This window comes from Zosterops lateralis, assembly GCF_965231275.1.
Source record: "Zosterops lateralis genome assembly, chromosome: 2".
Taxonomy (NCBI): Eukaryota; Metazoa; Chordata; class Aves; order Passeriformes; family Zosteropidae; genus Zosterops; species Zosterops lateralis.
The window spans coordinates 110,595,737-110,620,189 of NC_139763.1; the positions used below are offsets into that span (position 1 = coordinate 110,595,737).

The 24,453-nt window shown below is 35.8% G+C and overlaps 1 protein-coding gene across 3 annotated transcripts in view; it reads left to right on the forward strand.

Annotated features, from left to right (window-relative positions):
* The window catches only part of ROBO1 (roundabout guidance receptor 1), a 690,041-nt gene that overhangs the window by 87,676 nt on the left and 577,912 nt on the right, over positions 1–24,453 (forward strand). For all 3 annotated transcript variants that reach the window (XM_083855650.1, XM_083855654.1, XM_083855651.1), the window contains exon 2: positions 3,333–3,473. In XM_083855650.1, the coding sequence (XP_083711776.1) occupies positions 3,386–3,473 (88 nt within the window). In that variant the 5' untranslated portion in view covers positions 3,333–3,385. The remainder of the gene's footprint in view (positions 1–3,332; positions 3,474–24,453) is intronic.

Sequence of the window (24,453 nt, forward strand, 5' to 3'; positions counted from 1 at the left end):
GTTACCTTAGAGAAGCATCAATAGTTATCAAATTTTTGGGGAAAAAAAAAAATCCCTAAAGACATGAAAATAAATCCAGCATTGGTTTGATCTTCTCTGTGTCTTTGCCTCTGCACTGGCTGTGGTGATAAATAGCACTAGACTTTGGAAGTGGAAGAAAATAATTGATTGGACCTTTTCCCTGCATTTACCATGCTACTTCTTTCCCCTCTGGGCTTGTGCAGTTTAATTTGCCATTGATTCTTTAATGATTATAATGTCATAGAGAAGCCAGTGTTTATCTTCATTGTGCACTCTGGACAAGGCATTGGGTCCGAATCTTTTCCTGCACATTCTGGTGAAGGTCCCTGGCCATTTGAGACAGAGTGAGGTGAGGTCTCAGGCCAGCTGAAGTGTCTGTGGTGAGTGCATCCTTCTCCTGTCACTGGCAACATCTAATTACTGCCAGTCCTTATCCTGCAGTGTTAGTTTTGTAGGTCAGACACTGAAAAAATAATTGCAGAGAATTGCATCTGAGTCCCTTTGCCTGTAGTACATTTCTGGGTGTTTCTTCCATTGCTGTGTAGCACAAGAATTGTGGCACTGTGGCAGTAGATGATTAAAAGAAAAATCTTGTTTCTCTTCTTCTGGACTCTGCTTCTATCTGAAAACCAGTCTGATGACAACTCTTTCTACTTTATCTTTCCTGTAATCAGGGCTACTCTTTCAGAAGCTCTGTACCCCAAAGGAAGAGAATTAGCCTCCTATTCAGGATTGTTTTCAAAGAATACCTACAGGACTTGTTTTTAAACTGTAGATTAAAAAAATGCTGTTTTCATATTAAAATTATTTGACTTCATGAAAGCTATCTTCACTGAAATTTTCTGCAAGAATAATATTTTTAATGACAGTGAGATAATTTCAGGTTTTATAACAAAATATTGTACTTCAAACATAAGCTCACAAGCAGAATAAGAGGGTGGAAAAGCTTTTAACTAAAGAGCCAAGCCCTCCTGGTCAGAGCTCCCTGTGGAGCTCTGTCACACACAGAGATTAAAAAGAGGTCGTAGTCTACCAGTTAAGTAAATGCAAGAGAGAGGTATGGAAAGACAAAATGTTGGATTCATGCATGACATACCTTCAGAGAAGGTGAGTGCCATCAAGTGTGTTCCTGGGATTCATCTCTTCCCTGCAACTTTATGGTTTGGGTCAGTTGACCTTGGCTAAAGATCAAAATTTGTTTTTGATTAAAATAGTTGGATAGTGAGAAAAAGGACAAAAAATAAAACTCTTCCTCTCCCACCCTTTTTGTTTTTCCTAGGCTCAACTCCATCTCCTCATCCTCAACTCTTCTACCTCTGCTACCCAACCTTTCCCAGGGGAGTCTGCTCAGGCACCTGAACCACCTCTCTCCTCCTCCTTCACCTCAGTGTTCCTTTACCTCACATTATAATGACAAAGTAAATCTTGAAGTGAAAGTGTTATCTTTCTGGTTCTGTTTGAAGAAGCAAAATCAAAGGGCTGCCTCCTCAGCTTTGTGTTGGAAGCAACATGCAGTCTTGTGTTCATGGCAGAAAGTAAAGGTGAAGAAACAATGCGAGTCTGAAACCACAGTAGTAAATTGTTTTACAGAGTAAACCTATGTACTATACAGAGAAAGAGGTGGATATTCTGAGGGCTGGAGCCTGAAAATCCTCATTTCAGTCTTGGAATCTTACCATGAATAACATTTAGAGCTTCATGTAGCACCTTGGCCATTAATTGCTGTTAATTCTGCCATTAAGAGCTGTCAGGCTGTTTGCAATAGAAGAGCAGCCACATGAGTGAGAGGAGAAATTGAAAGAATGAGAATAGAAGGAACTTGGAGTTTTTGTGTGCAATGTGACAAAATGGTTGAAATGAGATAAAACAAGTATAATACTTTGTAGGATATATGTAATTGTAATAGGAAAAGGATTATTATCTCTAGTTGCTAAGATAGTAGAGGCACGGGTACAACACAATAAGAACATTTAAAATGAAACATGTGTAGGAGATTGCATCTCTTCATATTAAAAGTTATTTACGCATTTTTGAGCATCCAGAAGTGTCAGGTGGCACTGAATGCTCCCAGTAGTCATGCAACTCTTCAATCTGTAGGCATTAAATATGCATTAGGTTTACAGATGAAACTCCTCTGTCCCAACAGATTGAACAGGTGACTGGTGTCACTGTAGTTTTCTTCACTCTTACAATTATGTCTGCTGGTGTTTAGATAATATAGGATTCATCATCCAAACTGGTCATCTCTGAGGATACATTAAGCACTAGTAGGACAAGGAGAGTGAAATAAGTGTAGTTGTAAATTTATCAAGGTCTAACATAATTTTTTTTTTTTGCTGGAGTAGATTTTGATGTGTCAACATGCATCGGATTTACAGTTGCTTGGTGGTCTCTCATTGGTTAGGGTCAGGCAATTTGGCACATCTCATAACTTGACAGACACTTAAAACAATGTCTCATTTCACCATCAGGTTCTTGACATGAACCCCAGTACCATGGGATATATGGAATGTTACATTCAAGTGCATTTGGGTTTGTATTGAGAGAAAGGCACTTTAGGAAAAACAAAACACTCAAAGATCCTCCCCCAAAATGAACCACCCAAAAGAAAGCAATAAATCACATTTCAGATTGCATGTGTTTATTTATCTGAAAAATGAGTCTAAAAGCCAGATTTTGGCTACAAATGTTTTGATTTTTTTGTTGTTGTTGTTGTTCAAAGTATTGTCTTCCATCATAAGAGTCCATTTTCCTGTCAATCAGATGATAGTTTTCTGCCCTTAAGAACTTAAAAACTCACCACAAAATTGTCTTAACTATTCAAGTTTTTACTGGGTAAATTTATCCCTAATCCTCCTTCAGCAAAACATAATTTCATAAGAAGACCAAAGTGAAGTTTGAATCCTGCTTTCATAGTTGAATAGCCTAAAAGTGTTTTCAACTTATGCAAAGATTTAAGTATTTCCTTGCACTGAGATGGGTTAAATATGTACTTAATTATCTTGCTGAAGTGAGCAATTTCTTTAATAACTTAACGAAACAACATGCAGCCCTTTAAAACACATATGTGCACTATGGGGATCCTCATGTCTCCCTTTAACACATCTGATTTAGGGTTGTCTGCTCTGCAAGGATAACATATTCTGGTTGTGGTTTTCAACTGCCAAACTGTTAGATAATTTAACATTGTTTTAATAGCTAAAGCTGTACTGAAATCAGCATTCTTCATAGAATTGCTCTGGACAAAAATATGTGGAAGCACCTCAATTTATGATGAATTCTTCTGTTCTTATTTCCGTGGTGTACTGCAGGTGACATTTATATTAGTGCTGCTGAGCTGGTGTAATGCAAGGAGGGACACATCATGAAATGGAAACATTATCCTTTTCTGGCTGTAGTAGCTGTATTCAGCCTTTCCAGATGCCAGCAGTTACTGGGTCAGCTCATTCCAGGTAGGTACCTCTTATTTAAACATAAATGTTTGCGGATTTTTTTTTGCTGTCCATGTGAGTGTGTGCATGACTATATCTGAAGTTCTCTCTGGGTGTTAGAATGTATGTATGTGTGGAGTTAAGAAAGTTGTGAGTGTACCTTCTCTGCATGTGTAACATACAGGATTTGGTAGTTTCATTGTATTGTCTGTGCTCCAATGATTGAGTGTTTTTTGGGGGTGTTTTTTTTTTTTTTTTTTTTTTTTTTTTTTTTTTGGCTGCAAGGGAGAATACAGAAAAGCAGTGGCATGAAAATATAACTATGACAAGGTTAAGGTGGATGTTAAAGCATTCCTTTAATTAACATGGTGGGTGGGGGGAAGATAGGGAGTTCAGGAACAGACTTGGATATCCAAGAGAATTGGGAATCCATAGAGAACCTTCAGGAAGAAAGAGCAAAATGGCAACTGGGGAATGCTGAAATGCAGAGTTTCAGTGTGGCCCAGAGATCAGGGATTGTCCTGGTGCTTGCATATGGTAATTCTTACCTGTGCAGAGAGGAGTAGTGTGTATAAAAATGGCAGGATGCTGTCCAGCTTTATAAAGAAGGTGGTGGTAAAATAGGGAATATGTATCACTTCAGCAAATTTTGTTCTAGTAACACAAAGGAAAAAAGTTTTGTTGTGTTGGGTTTTTGTTTAAGAAAAAAAATCTCTAAAAGCAGCTTCCAAGTAATTCTGAATAATTTTTCAATGTTTATAAAGAAAAATCAAAAACTTTGCTCTGTTCTGCTAACGATGTAAAACCTTTCAGGAAAATACAATAACTATATAGAAAAAAAGTGACATGATGGTTTTTACTGGTTGCTTATTCTGCCTTTAATCTGAATAATAATTTAGAAGACTGTACTGGTTGAATTTCTGATTTGAATACATTGTGAATGCAGAATTTTGTGGCTCTTCCCCATATCTCTCTGCAACTAGCTCAAATATAGACAACTGAATGAAAAGAGAAAGGAAAAAGGTTTCCTCAAGCATTCATTCACCTGTATTGAATGGTGGTTCACAGAAAATAAAATAAGGAAATGAATTGGGGTTTTTTTTTCTCCTGGTTTTGTTGGTTTCAAATGCAGAAAGACTCCAGAATAAAGGAAGATGTAAGTTAAAATTATCATTTTAAAAGTTTGACCTCGGACTTCAAGCATAATCTCAAAGCAATTTACCTGTCACAAAGACATCTCCTGTTCATTTTAAAAGGAATGACTGCAGATCCAAATGTATTTGCATGATAGCTACCTCCATCCACTTGCATTGGTTTCAATTTAATCATAGTCTTGTAGTCTTTACTAAAATAACTGTTTTCATTGTATTGCTTTTCCCGTGAAATTAGTTTCAGAATAAAATCACAGGTGGCATTTTGATTTTCGTCCCTGCTTTGTAATTTTCATCACAGCCTTCAGACTTGAACCAAGAGATTACTGTACTTGGCCAGACATCAGCATGCTGAGCCTCGCTGGCAGGGTGCCAGGAGTGTGATTATCACAAAAGATCAAATAAAGCAGGATTATTTTTTTTTCCTTTAAGCAGTTCATCCCATTCATTTTGCTCTTTTCATGTCTATTCCTTACAAAGGCATGTCTCTTTTAATTTATTTTTTTCAATGTAGAGAAAGACAGAGAATTGTGAAAAATCTCAAACTTTTTCCTTAATTTAATGAGGGAAAATGAAATAATGATTCTTTAGAATTCTGCTGTAGCCATAAAAGAAAAAATTTAAAAAATCAATAGAGCAATAGGTAATGGCTTTTCCTGAGGATTGCTAAAGGCACTAAGCAGCTGAATGTCTCTCATCATAGTCCTACTGAATTGTGGGTTTTTATTACGATTAAAAACATGCTCTTAATGTAACAAATTAAATGGAATTATTTTTAGATCATGCTATTAGAAACCTTTAAAAAATGAAACGTTATGGTTTCAAACACTCCAATTCTGTCTTACCTAAAAATTGAAATTATTCCAGCCTTCCTGATGACATAGTTTGTCATATGAAATCAAAGTTATCGGAAATGTGTTAGAGCTTACCTTCAGATCTGGAATACTCAGCTTCAGTAAAATGTGCTGAATTTTAATAGTGGTCTTATAACTTGGAAGCATTTGTTGTAGTTTTTGCTGAACCTTTTCATATATTCTTGTTGAGTCTCACTATTTTGCATACAGGGTCCACAGGGAAGCACTGTCTCCCCCCTTTATTAAAATCATGGCTGAGCCTTTCATCTCATGTCATTACATCTTACCTCTAATTCACATATAAAATACACTCACAATTCCACTATGGCTGTCTCCTGAGGCAGAAAGTATCTCTGCCTTGGCACATCTTTATTTAATCAGGGATTGAACATTATCTGGGAAAGATGTGATTTTTTTTTTTCCTTGCCAGTTGCTCTGCATATTTAAAGGCTGAAAAAAACTTGATAGCTGATTTTAAAGTGCACTGATCTAAGAAAACATGGCACTAGCTAATGCCATGTTATATTTAGGTGCATATGTTGAGCTGTGTTTCCAGTTAAGTCTTGAAAGTGTTTTAAAGTTACTGGTTACTAGATTGTCAAAAAACCCAGACGTACAGCAAAAGATTTTAATAATTTATACTGATATTTTATATATATATATATATTTTTTTTTTACATCAATAGCTGCAAGCTTACAAGCTCTTGGGCTGCTAATAAAGAAAACAGGGGCATTCCTGCTGAATACGGCTGGGTTTGGAACCTGGTTCTTTAACAGTGGGTGTTGTGGATGGTCTCTCCATCTGAACTGGTGCCACTTGTGTTGTGTCATCAATCCTTGAGCTTCACAGAGATACCAGCACAAAGAAAGGCTTGTAAAAACATGACAAATTTGTCAGCAATGCTGAAAACAAAGAAAAAATTTGAATGCTTCTGATAGATTACAGTAGATTTTCCCAACAGAATTCTCTGTAGGTCTTAGGGAGAGGAAGATAAGGAAGATACCTCTTTTGAACCCAGATTTTTTGAGAAATTTTTGACAGGAGCTCCTAGACCTCTGTGGTTTACAATTACTGTGCATTGTTTCTCCAGAAAATAGGTTTCCTTTAAGAGATGCAGATATATAACGTAGCATAAGATATATAAAACATGCATCATGAAATATAAATTTGAGAAATTATTTGTGGGACTAAGTGTAAAAAACTATAAAATGAACAGCTCTTTGTCAGTCATAGGAACTTACTGAAGAGGATCAATTGAGGATTTGACTTTTCTTGAGGCAGAAAGTAACATTTTAAATTTCCTTTTCCTTAATACTTCCTGGCTTATGAAACACTACAGGAAATAAATTCACCATCCTACCTTGTTTGTCTGTTTTCAACAAGAGACAGTTGCTCGTAATGAAACTCCCATAAATTCAGATTTCCCACTATAGCATTTTAGAGGCAGTGAAAGAGAGACAATTGTTTTGGAATCTGAATACTCTTTCATTAGACTTTGTCAAGTCAATCATAATTCAGTAACATAAATAACTTAATTGTTTGGTATCATCTTTTTTGTTTTAATCACTCTTAGCTTTTTAGTACTCAGAATTTGTCATCTGGCTAGAGAAAACAAGATTTGTGTTTTTGACCAATTGTAATGCTACTGAACTTGTTCTCAGGATACGGTGCTTAGGATTTATATGTCTGATTGATACATTTTGACAAGAAATTCCACATTCTTCTAATTTCTTTACAACCTGTGAAGGTATATTTAATAAAAGCTTCCTAGCACTGGCAGATCCTAACTTCCTAATTTTCTTCATAAAGAAAACCAGGGTCTTGTAACATGTATTCAAATATTCTTCTGCACTTTATAAGTGCCTGAATGGATTTTGTCAAATATTCAAAATAAATCTGTCAATGACTGAACAGGGCATTAAATAGTTCAGACGAAGAATTTAGCTAGTTTTGTGGTTAGGCTGAGAATAGGCTGAGAGTCAAAAATAATTGAATGCTTAAATTTCATGTAAAACCCCTGATCATGAAGGTATAAAGGAAGAGTGAAGATTCATTGAGCTAAGAAAATTGTGATCTCTGCTCTTCTTGAAGAGAGGTGGATATGGATTTAAATTCCTTCTATTGGGAGGTACTTGAGGATAGTTTTCACCTTTTCTGAGCAAGTGATCCAACAGCAAAGCTCATATTTAAAAAAAAAAAAAAAAAGTTTTTTGTTTTTCTTGTCATAAGCTTGTATTCATTGAAAGTAAAGTGATGTTGGTAACCATTGTGAGATGAGCCAGTAAGCTGGCCAAAGGTTGATTTTTAGGTCGCAGGGGAAATAAGGCAAAGGATAGAAGCAAAAAAAAATCCAAACAAAAACTTTGTACCTGAGAAGATGCAGCTTTATCTGACCTATAAAACCCAGAGTAATATTAACTTTGAGGAAAGAAGGATACGATTTAAGAGAGTCAGATTTTTAAAAATGAGTCCTCAAATTCAATCAAATGCAATTTCCATTTTTGCCTTTGAATCTGAGCCCAAACGAAGATAAAACATTCATCTATTCTTTATTCAATACGTGCATATAGATATGAGTGGAAGTGAGTAGCTCAGATGTAGGAACACCCATGGAATCAAGGCAATCATTAGCATAGAAGGTATATGGAAGTCATTTAGTCTGCATTGGTTTCCCTTTTCCCTTTTCCCTCACTCATGAACAACAGGAGGGAGTCCATCCCCCTTGCCCTGCTGACTGTGCTCCCACCAAAGCATCCCCACGCTGTTGGTAGTCTTTCCCAGGTCAAGGGCAAAGTGCCAGCTCAAACCGAGCTCACCAAACAGGCTCCCAAATCCATCTTGTCATGCTCTGAACTTCCCATAACTTCTACTGTAGAGAGCATAATTATGGAGGATCTGTTCTGTTGACAGGCTAGAGAGACAGGAAATGCTGTTTTGGTGCATGTTCTCTGGTAATTTTGTTTTCCCAGGCTTTATGAAGTATCACTCTTGGCCGTAAATTACATTTTTTTGATCCTAATTTAATATAACAGTGACAAATGCATCTGTAAGTGACAAGTAGGAAGGGGTGATGATTTAATGTATTGCTTCCACGTGTAAGTGCCACCAGGTTTGTAGGTTGTGGAAGTCAAGGTCGAATTCAGGGAGAGTAGACAGGCAGTTTAGGCCTTGCTGGGGTCAAAGAACACATAGAAAGATGTATTTATATCATGCACATCCAATTAATTTAAACAGACAGAAAATTGTCAGTTCAGAACTGAAAAAGTAAACCAAACCATGACCCAAATCAAACATCCCTCACATTTTGGCTAGACCCTCCAAAGAAAGGGTTTTATTTAGGCTGAGTAAATAAAATAAAAGCTATGAAATTAAAAAACCCTGGAATCTCTGCTCTGGTAATGACCATATTTGTGTTCATATCTGCCTCTTCCTTCTCTCCTATCCTTGAAAAGTGCATAGGCCATTCTTAAACCTAGAAATAAAGAACTACCACCTGAGATCCTCTCATTTCACCATTGCTTTCTTTGTATGCACGTGCATATGCCTTTGTAAATACGCATAATGACATACAATTATCAGTTAGTAACTCTTAAGACTGGAAAGTCATCTTGCCTCATGGAGCATTCAGCTTTCTTTGAAGTGCAGAGCAGTATGTCATCCTTCTTTGTAGAATATTTTTAAAATGTCCTAATATTCATGGACTAATGCTAGATCCCATTATGTTGTGATACAATGTTTTTGTTATCAAGGAAATATTATAATGTTTCCAAGTTATGATATTACCATGCATAATTTCCATTATGGCTATACAAATGAGATTACTTTATAACACAAGAGATGATAATTTCTTGTTATCAAGAAATGAAAAGGGTGTAGTAAATATCGTATAATATTTTCAGGTAATATACCTACATAACAATCATGTAATTTTTTTTTAGTCATCCATCCCTGCTGATAGAAGTAAAAGCAAATAGCTTTTTTTTTATTAATTTGAGGCATTGTGGCCAAATTTTAAATACTTTCTGACTTGGTTATATGCCAGCTAATTTTTAGTTATGTCATTTACCCATCTTTTTCAAAGTATTCAGATTTTTGTACTCAGATTTCACATTTGTGAGTGCTTTTCTTTTGTGCGTGACCTTAGATTTTCCCTGTTGGATGGTAGGTTTAGTTTTGTTGTGGTTTTTAATTGTTTTGGGCTTTTTTGTGATTTTTTTTTTTTTTTTCTGACTTCTCTCCCTGCTGGAGAGGATGACAAAGGTTTCTAATTCCTGTGCCTGCAAAGAGGATATATATTAAAAAGGGGAAAAAAAAATCCCAGCACGTGCCTTGCCTTCCAGAGATTGTCACTGTGTACACTGAGCTCTTAATAAATAAAAAGATTGCCAGCTGTACTTCAATCCACAGCTTCGTTATTAGCCTTTAAAAAGAAATAAATAAAGCATGACGCTTTATTTAATTGTCTGAATGGATGGAGCCAAACCAAGAGGCACAGTCAGCCGCAAAACACTTAATGAAGAAATCCCTATTTTTAATCTAGCTGTAGAAGACACAAGTCTTGTGCTTTGATGGTGTGGCCTTTGTGATGAACCTGGCAGGAAAAACCACATGTGCTGCACCGTCTCCCTAATTAAGTCATCAAAATGCACTGGAGCAACCGCGGTGGCTTGCGTGGGGCAGGAGAAGTAATTTTAGTTCCTCTATTGCTTGGTTAATAGAAAGTGGCACTGTTCTAGATTATGACTGATAGAGGTGAGATGTTACAGCTGCTGCCATTGTGCCTGTAGGTAGGTGCCTTTATGAGCTGTTTCTGTGTGCGTGAGAAGGAACACTTTGCTTTGTCTTCCTCTTTCTTTTCGAGGATGTAATTTCAGAGGCATTTCATCCCTTTTTTTTTCTTTTCCTTGAGAAGCTGATCCTGTGATTTTCTTCAAAATATACTGATATTATACTTGTTTTGGATCCACTGACAGAGCATTCACCAAAACTGATCTCAAAATCAGGAATTGGGAAGGTTGCCCACTAAGATAAATTGTGAGCTTGAGGGATTTTAGCCTGATAGCAGCTGCTAACTTTTTCCTCAAGGAAAAAATTTTCAAGAAAGCTTCCTTTAAAAACAATCTTGGTAAATAACTATCTTTTTTCAAAACAATTTTGTCTAGCTCTGGTGTTTGCTGTTTTTCTAGTTAACCAAAGAGATTGGAGAGGTGTCGTTCCTATTCACCAACCATGTGAAGTCTGTATAGGAACATCTTATAAAAGATAGTAGGAATATAGACAAAAAGCCTTCTTTTTTCTATGCTCTTTGCCTTATGAAATATTTGGAGTCTTTCTTTTGTGTCCTACAGCAACAATAAATTTTAAGGTTTTTTTACGAAGAAAAAGATTTTAATCACAATCATGGGGATATAAAAAAGTTTGCATATGTATAATGAGGACATAATCAGTTTTTCTAGATGGACTTGGTTGGCCACAGCTAAAGGTTTTGTGAATATGTAGACCAGAATCTGAAGGTTGTATTGATAAAATTTTTGGTAAATACTCATTCTGTGTATTGTGAATAGTTTTACTTGATGCTCTTTAGCCTCTTGGAGAGAAAAACATGCCAATTATGAGAATTAATTGTAAACTTAGGTTGCAAAGCTTTCCGAGTTTACACAGCTCTGTGACACTCCCAATTTGTTATCAAGTTTATTGTACAGACACGCTAGAATCTAAGAAAAATAAATTTGCTTAAATTCTTTTGTGAAGATTGTGTTTCATATGGTTAATGGACACACTGGCATAAATCCTTTGTCTACATTTGGAGATAATATAAATAGAATTTTCCTAATGAGTTGTTCTACCCATCTTAAAATTAACAAGAATAAATGTTTCTTTGTATAATTTTTCAAATATCCTGAGAATAATTCTCAGTCAGAAAAGTAGAGCACAAAATGACATAGTCTCTCTTGACTCTAATATTTATTTAGATGATCAATCTGTTAATGCTTCAAAGCAATTTCATGTCTTTAACATCAATTATAAAACTAATTTCAGTCATATCAGTAAAAGAATGTAACAATTTACAAGGGTGTTTTCACTTATGACTACTCAAGGGGTTACAGTAGACATATCTGCACTTGCTAATTTATTTTCAGTGCTGTGAAATAGAGTGTCTAGAGATGCTTTATTAGATATTTTAATAAGTGTCAAACATATTTGCAGAATTCCTGCCCTGACAAAGGGTGATTTATATGCACCTGTATCTGCATATGCAGAAAAAAGTATCCTTTTGTCAGTCTGCCACCCTTTTTTTGCATAAATGAAACAGGAAATTATTCCCTTTTGGCTAATCTGAATTTTAAATCAAAGTGAAATTGGTGAAAAAAGCAAGTCTTATTTTAAGCTTATTTCTCAACCTTAACTGTTGAGTTAGATTGACAATAACTTTATTCCAGGCATTTATACTGTGATGGTATTATCAGTATAGCATTGTGCAGTTAACTATTGCTTCATCTTCTTTATTCAAGACATCTGTAATGCATTTTATAATCATTAATGAAAGTCCTTTACTTTTCCTCTAAAAGTAAAGGTTTAATAATTGCCACGTACTATTTTTTGACCCAGAAGAGAACTTGTTTATGGCCCATATTCAGCAGAATCAATACTTTAAATTTGTTAAATTTAGCAGTATAAGGCTGTAGGTGCTGTGAGTTTCAGTGAGTTTCTATTTTTACTACACATAATATGTGTTTCCTGCATTAATTATTGTATACAAATGGTTAAAATAAAACATCAAATATTCTATGTATTAGAATATCGTTATTATTATATGTATTCTGTGTAATAGCTACTAGTAAACCAGTCAGTCCCCTTTCCATTGCTTCGTGAAAACAAAGAAACACCCCTCCTTTACAAATGTATTTTTGCTCAAGGCATTGTTACAGGCTACCACAAAGATAAAAGAACCCTTAAAGGTGCTGGGAAGCACATCTGGTTAGCCATTTGCTCTTAAGTTCCCATGTTTAGGCATTGCTTTAATTACATTTTGGGTGTGTTTTTTTCTTTGTGTTTAGTTTTTTTTCGGGGTTTTTTTTAATTCTCTCCCCAGTATTGCCCTAAAGGTAAAATTTAATGATGTTATGTAGAACTTGGTTTTTAAATCAGATCATAAACAGCTGAGGTTTTAAACCTACTTCATTTTGGCATGCAGGCAATCACCAAGGTCACACTTTTAATTTATGAAAATATGAAAATAAAAGGGTAGTTTATGGTAAGCAACAAAAGGATGCTTGTGGGGTTTTGGTCTTCCTTTCTCTCTGTCTTTGCAAAATGGATCAGCTATGCCCTTCAGGATTTCACTCACATGAAGTAAGATTAAACAATTTCCAGTTCTCCTTACAACCATCTGGCACTTAAAAATAGAGATGAAAATTTAAATGATCTGTTCATGTGTAATACCATTTCAGAAACTATGCTTTGTTTTATTCACCAAAACTCATTAAAGGTCATGGCACTGACCCAGCACAGAGCTGATCACTTGTTCTTTTTGCAGACACTTAATATGGAAGTGTGTTGTTTTGGGTGATGTGTTACTTAAAATGTCTGGGCCAGGTTAAATTTTGAAATTTGATGCACACTTAGACCTCTTTGCTTGTTTGACCTGTAACATGTAAAGAAGCCTCATGTTTTTGAAGGATGTGGTGCCCATGACTCTCTGTTCATCAGTTTCCATCATCTCTTTTTGGCCCCTTCTCTTAAGTACATCTTTGCTCCTGAATGGGAGCAGATCTGCTGGATTTTATCTGCCTCTGAAATCAGGACTGGCCATTGTGCTGATTCAGAATCATAGTTTAAATATGTTAGAATTTTTACCTTCTAAATAGCCTAAGCAAATTCTTAGATTTGTTTACAATTTGCACTCTGAAATAGCGGTGATTTGCTTTCCTGCAGATGTCATGTTTACTTCAGCCTCCTTGCACAAGGAGGGTAACATCTGCTTTTAAATTTCAGATCTTTGGTGTCCTTTTTCTGAAATAACACTCATGGAGGGCTTCTGGCTTCAAGTTGGAGCTGTTGCAGTCATAAAAGTTTCTTAGTCAATAACTTTGTTTTAGGACTTGAGATGAAGAAAGTAATTTGGATTAGTCTCATAAGTTAATCATGACAATCTGACATACTGATCACAACTGCTGCTTGAATTTAATTTAAAAAAAATCAACATATACAGACAATTCTGAATCTGAACTAAGGTGCATGAAACTTATAGCTGGGAGGAGGACAGTGATTACTGCCTACCTGGTTGATTTTCCATCCCTTTACAGCTTTTTTTTTTTTTTTTTTTTTTTTTTTTTTTTTTTTTTTTCCTCCAATGAAATTTCTCTGTCCTTGAAAGAGCTTGCTACATGGAGAGGTCAAAATGTTAACTTAGGTTCAGCTCTTTCCAGCATTCAGACAGCTTTCCCAAATTGAGCTCCCTGCTGTCATGGCTAGATTACTTCTGGGACCTGAGTGAGCTTATTTAAAGCTACCCTGGCACCTTGACTACACATTGCAGCCCCTGTTCTTTCACTGTCTGCTGTCTTTATTTCATAGTGCTGCTTTTCTTCCAGAGCTCTGGTGTTTTGTCCTATTGCAGACATTTTAGAAGTTATAATATAGTCTGTAAATGAAATTGGCTTCTGATTCCTGATTTTTTTTCCCTGCCATATTCTATTATTAAGGGATTTTGTCTCCCATGGCTCTTGAAAGGCTGTGCAGAGGGGTTTTCAAACGTTTTAAGCTGTGTGTGCTTTAGCAGGGAAGTCTGCAACCTCTAGTATTTCAAAGAAACTTAGTGCAGTGAGAAAAAGGATGGCCCGGGGTCAGTAGTAGCTTCTAAAGGTATTCAGTCAGTGTCAAGTCTGACTTTGAGCTCTAGTTGGAAATATTTAACCTTTCTATTACTGCAGAAATTCCAATCAGTCTGTGTTGTAGTCACCTTGTAAGGAATTACTGAAACCCCTTGATCAACACTTGCAGAGCAGTTGTTTGGGCTAATTCAGAAAGACTGACAAAAATAGAAATGAGGCAACTACTCTACCCTCTTTTAAAAATAATAAAAAAAATTTAAAAAGTAAAAGAATATATGGCTATGGTAATATGTTTGAAGTTCATAAAAGCCTGTTTTTCCCATGTTTTTTGAATCTGAAGGAAGATCCAGAGTAAAACTGCTCCATTCTGGCCAGGTGTGTAAAATCTGTATTCTGACACTTGGTGTCATAAACATTCATGTAAGTAACTAAGCATAAGCAATAACTAAGATAATAACTAAGCATAAGCAACATTTTAATACTATACTAGCAAGGTAAAAAAATTCCCCTGAAGGGCCATAGGACACTGACAGTCACCATTAAAACTTTTAAATTAATTTACTTCTGCCAAAGTGAGGAATTAAGTGGTCTGAGTCCTCCTCAGTAGAAGCCTTTGTCTTACCTCCTATTTTAATGTCTTCATTCAGCCTCACAGAGGTACATCCGCTTTCATTTCCCAGCTGTAAAATAATGGTTTACTGCGTTTTCACTGCAGAATTCTGCATTCCTACCTTATGTATATTTCCTTATGTTGGATGGATTTTTTTTTTTTTGCCTGTTTATGTCACTAAAATGTGCAGGAGCAGTGTGATATTTTTATCAAGTGCAAATATATTTTTCTTTTTTTTTTTCCTCTTTTTCAGTTCCAACCATACAGTAAAGTTCTTCATCACTTGAAAAGTTTATTTCAGTCTTTCTTGGTGATAAAGTAATGAATTCCACCATATTGGTAGCTCTACTTATTAGGACCCATCATTTGACTAGCTTAATCATTCAGATTGCAGTTTTCTATGTTTCTAGGTGAACTAAATTCATGTTTATTTAATGTAGGAGAAGTGGCTCAGGGTTGTTGGGTTTTGTGTGGCTTGTAGTTTGTTTATTTGTTTTCCAAAAAAAAAGCTCAGATAAAAGAACTCTTTTTACCCTTACCAGAAATCCTTAACACTTTGGAGCAAGAACTGAAAATTGTCCATGGGGTTTGCTTGATGTCTTCTTGTCAGTTCTTAGAAAACTTACTTTAAATGTTGTATATGTCTAAGAATTCTCATGTTCAGCAGCTGATGTTGTATTTGATATATTGGTGGGATTTGACAAAATGCTTTGTGTTCTTAGAAAACCTTGTCAATACTATAATCATTGCTCCTAGGAGTTGTACTTTACTAAAGTGATAAGGAAGGTTACCCAATCTTGTTTGTTCTTAAGGTGATGCCAGATAAATTTCCAGGGGGGAAGTGCTGAGTGGAAGAGCCAATCTGTTGGAATCAATGTGGAAAAGTCAGAGGATGGTTGCATTAAAGGATTAGGAAAATAGAATATGCTATGTCAGTTGAGTACATCTGTGCTCAAAGCCTGTTTATTCATGTCATTATCCTGTTTAGTATGACATGAGTTGCATTTCATACTATCATCTCTGTGTCCATGCCATTAAAACCCCTGCTGCAGACATGTCAATGTGCACTTTAGTATTTTGTGTGATTTAGCTTATCTCATAATAGTGTAAATCTGCAGGCTAATAAATTTTGCTACCTTCCTTCACTAGTCTTGGAATCTGTTTGCCATTGTTTTTGGATGTAATAGGAAAAGGGAATTCAAAGGGATATGACATTCACACGAGAATTGGGCTGTGTAGACAGAGTGCAGCAGGAATGAGTCGCCACTGAAAGGATTTCAGAAGGTATTTCATAAATAGTTGGGAATATCATACTGGGAGAATGTAAGAGGAGAGAATGCTGTGCTCTTTTGGATTTATGGCTTATGGAACAGTATCTTTTTCTACAATACCCTCCCAATTTTGAGTGCACAATGCTTCTGAACTGCAGTCAGGTAATATAAAAAAGAATTGTTGATTTTACCATGCCTGTCTTGTGTCCTGTGCAGGCACAGAAAGCTGGAGCCCATTCATGCATCTGCCACAGGTTTCCCACATGCTGCTGCACAAAGGACCTCAAACAAATTGCCAACTCACAGACATTAATAGTCCACATCCCCTTCTGTGGCTTATCTAATTTGATTTACATGAACACATTTTCCATCAGGTCTGAGCATTTGCCATTAGAATTACATATAATCACATTTTTCACCACAAAATAAGCTTGTTAAGGTGTGAAATATTCTTCAAAAATGAGACCTTCTGTGTCTCAGTTTATCTGTGCAGTATTGGTGGAAAGTCTTGGTATTATGAGTGGTAGTTCCCTGTATTTTCCATTTATGTGTAAGGGAAGAAATAATATTTTACAGGAGGAAAATGATGAAGTTCACATACTTTGAGAGTACAGTGTATTGTGGCAATGTTAAAATAATACAATAGAAAAGCCTCTTATGTTATTTTAAATTTTTGTATATTTATTAGTATTTTTTACAGATTTTAGGAGAAAAAAACAGTAGGGGTTTACCAATAATTAAGCTTCAGTACTGCTGTATGCAGAGCTCTGAATGTAACTGCTCAAAAACAGTGGTCTAACAGCACTGTAACTTTTATCTATGAACTTAACAAATACCCAAATATTTGGGAAAAAAATTTACATTTTTGAGGAACATCTTAACCAAGAAATCTCATTATCTTTTGTAGCACAATGAAAAGTTGCAGTAAATTGTTTGGACCCATAAAATACGCAGATTTTCCATCTCTGTGCTGACACCTGATGATCCTCATCTGTCTTACCAGCATCATAGACATGTATATGTAATGATGTAGATACTTGCATCTGAACAGATCCCTGAGGCTCTACATAATTTATAACCCAATAAAGTGAGGCAATTCAGAGTAGAGTTGAGGCATTCTAGGTGCACTGTTGAGGGTTGCCCCCTCTCTGCTTTCTCCCTCAACTAAACTAAACATTTTGGGTTTACCTTTGGTCTGATAAATCCCATCCTCGGAGTCTGTTAATTCTCTTCTGGCAACTGGGCTTCCTCTAGACTAAACAGTGGATTTGCTGTTGTGTATCTTGCACCTATTTATCCTGTGATTATCCAAATGAAGGGTGAAGGTAAAGTGTTGTATGGCTGTGCTGTAGTCTGTATGCTCCTGTTTTCTTTCCAGGAAAACCAAAGTGTAGGAAAAAGACCCTTGGTGCTTGCCTGAAGTTGGGGTCAGTCTGAGGATGTACTTCTAGACCCACTTATTTTGTTGTACATACAAGTCTTTAGATTTTAAATGTAAAACCTGTTTCATTGTCAAGCTGACAAGAGCTAAAGGTGATGTATTATTAGAAAAGTGCTTTTTCTAACTTGTTCTGGCAGCAGCTCCAAATTGTGCCGAAGGCTTGTAGCACTAGTGCAGAGAATGGAAATATCAGGGATTCATTAGCATTTCCCAAGGTAAGCCAGACTGTGGGAACACATGATGTATTTCTGTGAAAAACAAGGTTCACTTTCTATGTAAATTTTAAGAAATAGGTTTAATAGAAAATTAGACAATTAGGAGATAGGAAAAAAGCAAAGTATGGCTGGGCAGGTGACTTGACATTCAGCCAAGTCCACAACCTGTTATATCAGAGACATTATTTAAATAGCCTTTCTATTGTATCAATCTGTTGAATATTCATATTTTTCCATAAACTAGTTTCCATATTCCAGGAACTGTTTTGCATGGTCCCTCCTTGGGTCTACCTTTTTAGAGCATGCATGTTTTGTGGCTGTGTCTTCATTATCACCTCCAGCTTGGGCTTTGGTCCACACTTTCTTCAGATGGGAGATGCTGATAGTTGGTATATCAATAGCAGGGTCTTCTTTACATCTTCACTGGATGTTATCCCAACCAAACAGACAGTTTAGCACACTTATATCAACTACTACCACTATGCCTAATTTTCTTTACTAATAGCATAAATAAAAACTTATATCCTCACCAAAATGTTATTAATCATATAGCACACATCTTGAGAAAAGCCAACTTTATAATATGCATTTATAACATTTCCATGGCATCTTCTGAACATGGTGCTCTAAGAAATGAGGAAATTTGAAAGCCTCTGTAAAGTCTTCAGCAACCCTTGCATCCTCTTGGAGGGAACTGTGGAGTGAGTCTGCTAAAAAGCTTGAATCATGAGTCACAAGCTTCAGCAGCTGGATGAGAGCATCTTGGAGCTCAGAAGAGGAAAGAGACTTATGCCGGGAGCTTTGACTCTGGGCACAGTGCCTGAAAGTTAACCAGGCTCAGGACACAAAAGCTCAACCGTGTAAATCTCAAGGACATAAATTAGGGAGCAGTTATGAGGGCCTGAATTCATTCCAGCTTATGTTAAGTGAGGGCATCTGAGTTAGGGCACCCTTGCAGCCCATGTGGAAGTGGGCTGAAATATTGCCTGACTACCTGTGTCTCACCATTGGCTGTAGAAGGAAACAGTAATGATATGGGTGAGTGTCTGATTTTGGATCAAATTTAGTGAATCCTTTGTTTTCTTGTATAGATACTCAGGAGACTTTTTAGGAACTAATCCAGCCACACTCTCCAGGCTAAAACCTGTGTTCTCATTTTCTGTTGAGCCAGGAAATCTGTATGCTACATAAGAAACTGTACCAAAATTGTGAAGGAGCCTGTACATCACTTGCATTAATTTAGGCTACAGCAATTCTTTCCACTCTCTCCAGATCCCCAAGCTTTCTCCAGATCTCAGGCTCTGAGGATAATTCTGAATTATTCTATTTCCATCCAAGAATATATTTATGCAGTGAAAGAGTGTTAGACCAAATTTCAAGCTATTTCTTCCTGGGACTGCTTTTCTCCTTTTTTAAGAATTAAAAAAAAAAAAGAAAAAAAAAAAAAAGAAAAAAAAAAAGTTTAAGAATGTAGTTTAAGACAACACAGGAATTATTAGGGAAAGTAATTTATTACGAGGCTTTACCTTAAATAAAATGTGTTCACAGTTTTTTTAGAAGATAACAAAATTAAGAATTGCAGCTCGATATCTTGACCAATCTTCAGCCTTTGTACTGGAAGAGATATTCTACCACGTGAGTGCACTTTACATTTAGAGAAGAAAAGAATATAAAGAAATTAATGTTTTGCATAGAATTGGTTTGCTGACTTTTCTCAAATGTTGAATTTCACTTTATAATTGCTCTTAAAATTAAAAAACCATCATAAACCCATACATGATAACACAATTTTTTTGAAGGCCGATAAAATAATGTTGAGGTTGAAACATTCTTCTTTGAAAGTTGCTTGGCCTTTTCTGCTACAAAATATCATTACAATAAAATTTTTAAATCCTTGGCATGGGACAAGGGAACAGAATACTGCAGAACTAAGAACCAAGCTTTCCTGCTAGAAAAAAAGGAATTGCCAAGTTAATAATTTGGTGGGGGTTTTTTTCTGCATGGTAGTTAGAAAGTATAAACATAATCTTTAATTTTAAAATGCAGTTTTAAATTTTCTTTTATGCAGCAGTTTTTTAAATTAGACTGGTTTTTTAAGATTTCTGAAAGAGTGTACACAAAAATAGGTTTGGGTATGCCTGGTCATATCAAGACTTGCTCCAGGGAATGGCTTCAAAAAAGGCGTGGAAAAATAAGTTGTTTTTTAATAATTAGAAATAACGTAACTAATTTAAAACTGTTTAATTGAACTAATTTAAATTTAAATTGAGAAAGAATGCATAGGAAGTATTTCGTCTTACATGCTGCTTGGAATTCAAATGTCAGTCTATTCATTTCATAAGCATGAAAGGAAGCTTTCACATTCCAGCTTTACAGGCACATCCCAATTCCCAAATTTATAGCACATGCAGATAGTATTTGTATAATTTTATATATAGGCATTTTTGTCCCAAAACAGCATTTTATTTCTTGATGTCATGCTTTTTTAATTTCTCCTACACTCCAAACCACACCAGAAAATGTTTAGATCTTCTTAAATTCCTCATGATTTCTTAGATGAATTATCAAAGGCCTGTGGAATTTATAAACCCCAGATTGGCTCACTGAAGTGCAGTGGAATGTTGAAATTTAATGTTTTCCATACTTATCTTTATAAATATTTGGGGTTCTTTGGAGTCTAAAAATATTCAGGGACTTAACCCTGGAATTATTGTTGGACCAACACAGATCACAGTCCTTTAGAATTAATTGCTACTCATAAATTGAACTTATCTTCTGATTAATGACTCAGCGTGTTGATGTTGGTGTTTTATTGCCCCTGCATTTTTACACACTTTGTGAATTATAGATGTAGTTATCATCCAATGTTGCAAGCATTGTAAAAATATCCACATTATTATTGCTGTGCTTTTGATACTGTTTATTACCCAGACTTCTGCATGAAAGATTTTATTTCTCTGTTATTAAAAGCCTCTTTAATTTGCCCATACAGAAGTCATTGGCCCAGCATGGTTCAGAGGTAATTTCCATGTTAGGGCTATAATTCAGTGTAGTTGTTTGCTGTAGCAGTGAGCATCCTTACCTAAGGATAAGAAATGCCAAATTACTCACTGGTTTCTGAAAATTATATTGCACAAGTGAACCATCAAATATTAAACTCTCATGTGAATAATGGAACAGTGATGCCAGTTTACATGCTGATACTGAAAAGGAGATGGATGGTTTTCACTACAGACAACCTGCTATTTTTTTATCCCTCAAGTGCTATTTTTCTCTAATGCTTTTGGGTTTTGAGTATTGTTTCTGGGGTACTGAATAGTGGTTTTGCTGAGCTATTCTTAATTGCTTTGCGAGACTGAAATTTTTATGGCCGTATAAAATCCATCAAGTGATGTCTAATTTTTAATATGAGCTGAATAAATTTTGAGATAGAAGAATTCTTGCTCTTGCTGTGTCCAAGTCCTTGACGTAGCATGCATTGAAAGGAAGAGCAGATTCCTTCTATCGTGGAGCAGCCCTAATCTCTGAACTCAGAGGGCAATGAGCAGAGAAAACCCATGCAATTGGGAGATTACTCATTAAGGTGGGGGAAATTGCTAAATAAAGAGCTGAAAGGCTTTTGCTAAGCGCATCTGTGAAATTAAAGAAATGCAGTAACAGAGAGAAGAGATAATAAAAGGCAGAAGTCCTACAAGTTGTCTCCTTACAGCAATATTTGGGGCACAAGCTCACTGTCTCTTAAAATTTAGAGTGAGCAGCCTGAGAACTCGAGAACTAAGGTGAGAATTGGAACCGTAGCCCAAAGGCAAGAGAAAAGGAGAAAGGAGCCTTCAGGAATAACACATTTCCTTTCTAAGAGAAAAGAGAAGTAAAAAGAGCATTTGACTAAAGGATTCAGCCCTGTGTGGTGACATGTCTGGTGACATGAAACAACCTCTCGTGTCCCATTTAGGGAGATTTTTAGCACTCACAGTGCAATTCAAACGTGTCAGACAGCCACTGAGTTTTTCTCAGAAGTCACTATAGTCACTCTATCTTACTTTCATATCAAAACACATCAGTATCTCAGGCAACTACTGTGTTTTCAGGTAAGTGTGCAAGAAATGTGCTTCTAAATGGATTCCTCAGAAAATGATTTTATTAGTGAGTTTATCTGAATTTATATGAATTGAGAATAATAAATCATGTACTGTCTCAATTACTGCAGTAATAAAGAGTAAAGAAGTTTTAAAAATATATCTTTTAAAAGCTGGGAGTTAATGTTTACTGAAACAAAACTAGAACTGAACAGTTTACTGAAACTACCCAGCTGTAGCATAAGGCCAGCTCAAGGAGAAGTAAGATGATGAATGCATATTACTATATTTTATCACTGCAAAAGATAAATAATTGTGAAGGAGCAAAAGAAGACCTGTGAGTTCTGTGCCAGGGTATGGCATAGAGAAATTTATCCCATAATCAAATAGAATGATTGGTTGCAAGAAGGTCAGATATAATTTCAAAATACTTTTTTATGTTGTGATTTTGCTTTCACATGCAGTGATGTTACCTTTGTGTTCCTTTTTTTTTTTGTTGATACATTTTTTATTCTTCAAAAGCTCTTTGATAGACTAAATAGAATCGAAAAATTAACGTGAGATAGGAATAGAAAAACCTCATGTTAACTATACTTAAAATTAACCATACTAAAATACCTTTTTAATCACATAAAAATCACTTTCAGCAGAACATCACTTTTTTCTACAGGTCGCAGAAGTAATACAAAATTTGTTGATCAAGAGCACTGTTCAGAGATGCAGATTTGCTCCTCTAATTTTCTGAGACACTTTTCTCAGGGCACTGAAAGAGTCACAGGATGACAGATGTCTTGTAGTGTTTTCCACATCTAGAGACTGAATGATGTTGGAATTAAAATAATTTCATACTGAGTTTATCTTCTGAAAATCAGCAATGTGGAAAGTAACTGTTGAAAATCCATAAACAAGCTAATGTGATTTAATCTATCCTACATGTCAAATAAATATTCCCCTAGCCTTCACCTGGCTAGTTATTTTTTTAAAAGTAATAGAGTGAGCAATGAAGAAGACTTGTGGATTAGAAAATGTGTAAAATAAGAATCCAGCGTGAGTTCTGCACTCTGATTACACAGAGAATGCTGAAATCCATCATCTGAAATAAAGAGTCTCACTAAATGTGAGATTCTTTTTTCCCCAGCTAAGTTTCCATAAGCTTATACCAAGATTGACTTCTAGGGTCAGACTTTACTCAGAAAGCTCAGATTTTACAGCATGACTCTGGAGGACATTCCCAACAAATCTTGTTTGAGAAGTTTCCTGAGCTTCTTGTATAAACTACAATTTTATGAGCTGAAATTTACTGATAGGCTCTGAAACCAGGAGGAAACATCATTAAAGAGCTCATTTTAAAAGGTACTGAACTATGGGATGAAGGCTTTTTGCTTTTATAGAACAGAATAGTGAAACTAAATCAGTTCAGAGTGGGGAGTTGCCAGATGTAATTGTATCAACAGAGAAAGTGCTTTCTCTCCTTGTAAATGCAATGAGGGATAAAGAAGGGTGGGGAAAAAAACAAAGAAAGGTCTAAAGATTCAGAGAAGGTAGCTGTGAAGTGCCAGGTAGTAACAAAGTAATCTTAATCACCAAAAGCAGGAAGGACTTGGATATGAAAAAGTCAGCTGTGAAAAATTTGGGAACAGACCATAGATTACTTTTATATATATATATTTCTGAAATTGTCACTAGTACATATTTTATATAGTTAAAAAAAATATTTTATTGCCAGTCTGCCAATTCAGAATGTGTTTCATCATGATTCCTGTTAATTGATACTACCCTGACACACATTTTTCACAATCAAGCAACCAATTCCTGTCTGCAGACTAAGCTACCTAATTACTTTGGTTAAAGAGGGAGGACATTTGGCATCGTTTAAAATGTTCCATCAAACAGTTTAAAAGTCTTATGCTTGTATTCTTTCAGTCCACCAGATCAGTGTGAAGTCACCATAAGAGCTGGGTTGTTTTTGATAAGGAACCAAGATTATGCTCCAGGTGGGAACCTGGTGACATCAGCAGCTTGTAGACAGAGGGGACAGTCACAGGAAAGTGGAATAGTTCAGGCAGTTCGGGAACTGCCCTGAGAGGTCACTGTTCAAAGCAGTGGTCAGACATGCCTTCCAGTCACTTCTTGGGAATGTCCAGACTCACTTTGCACAACTTGTCTGAAAAAACATCTCCAAAGTCTGACTGCCTTCATGTGGGAAAGTTCTTTCTTGTATCAAATCCAAACCTCTTTCTTTTCAGTTTTGTGCCTGTTATCTTCATTTCCCCATCATTGCAAAGTGTTTCCCTCTTTTTCAATGAATCCTGACTTTTTTAGTGCACCAGCATGATAATGAAGGTTCGGCAGTAATGTCAGAAAAAATGTTCTGTATCTTTTACAGTATCAAGGAGAATCAACTGAATACCTTTACTGATAATTCTATATTATATTTTAACAGAAGCTTCTAATATGGCTTATCAACATATACTTAGTGGTCACACAATCTTTTCAATGTGGGACTGTCATACAGCAGAAAGATAATGATACTTTGTTAGCAATTAAC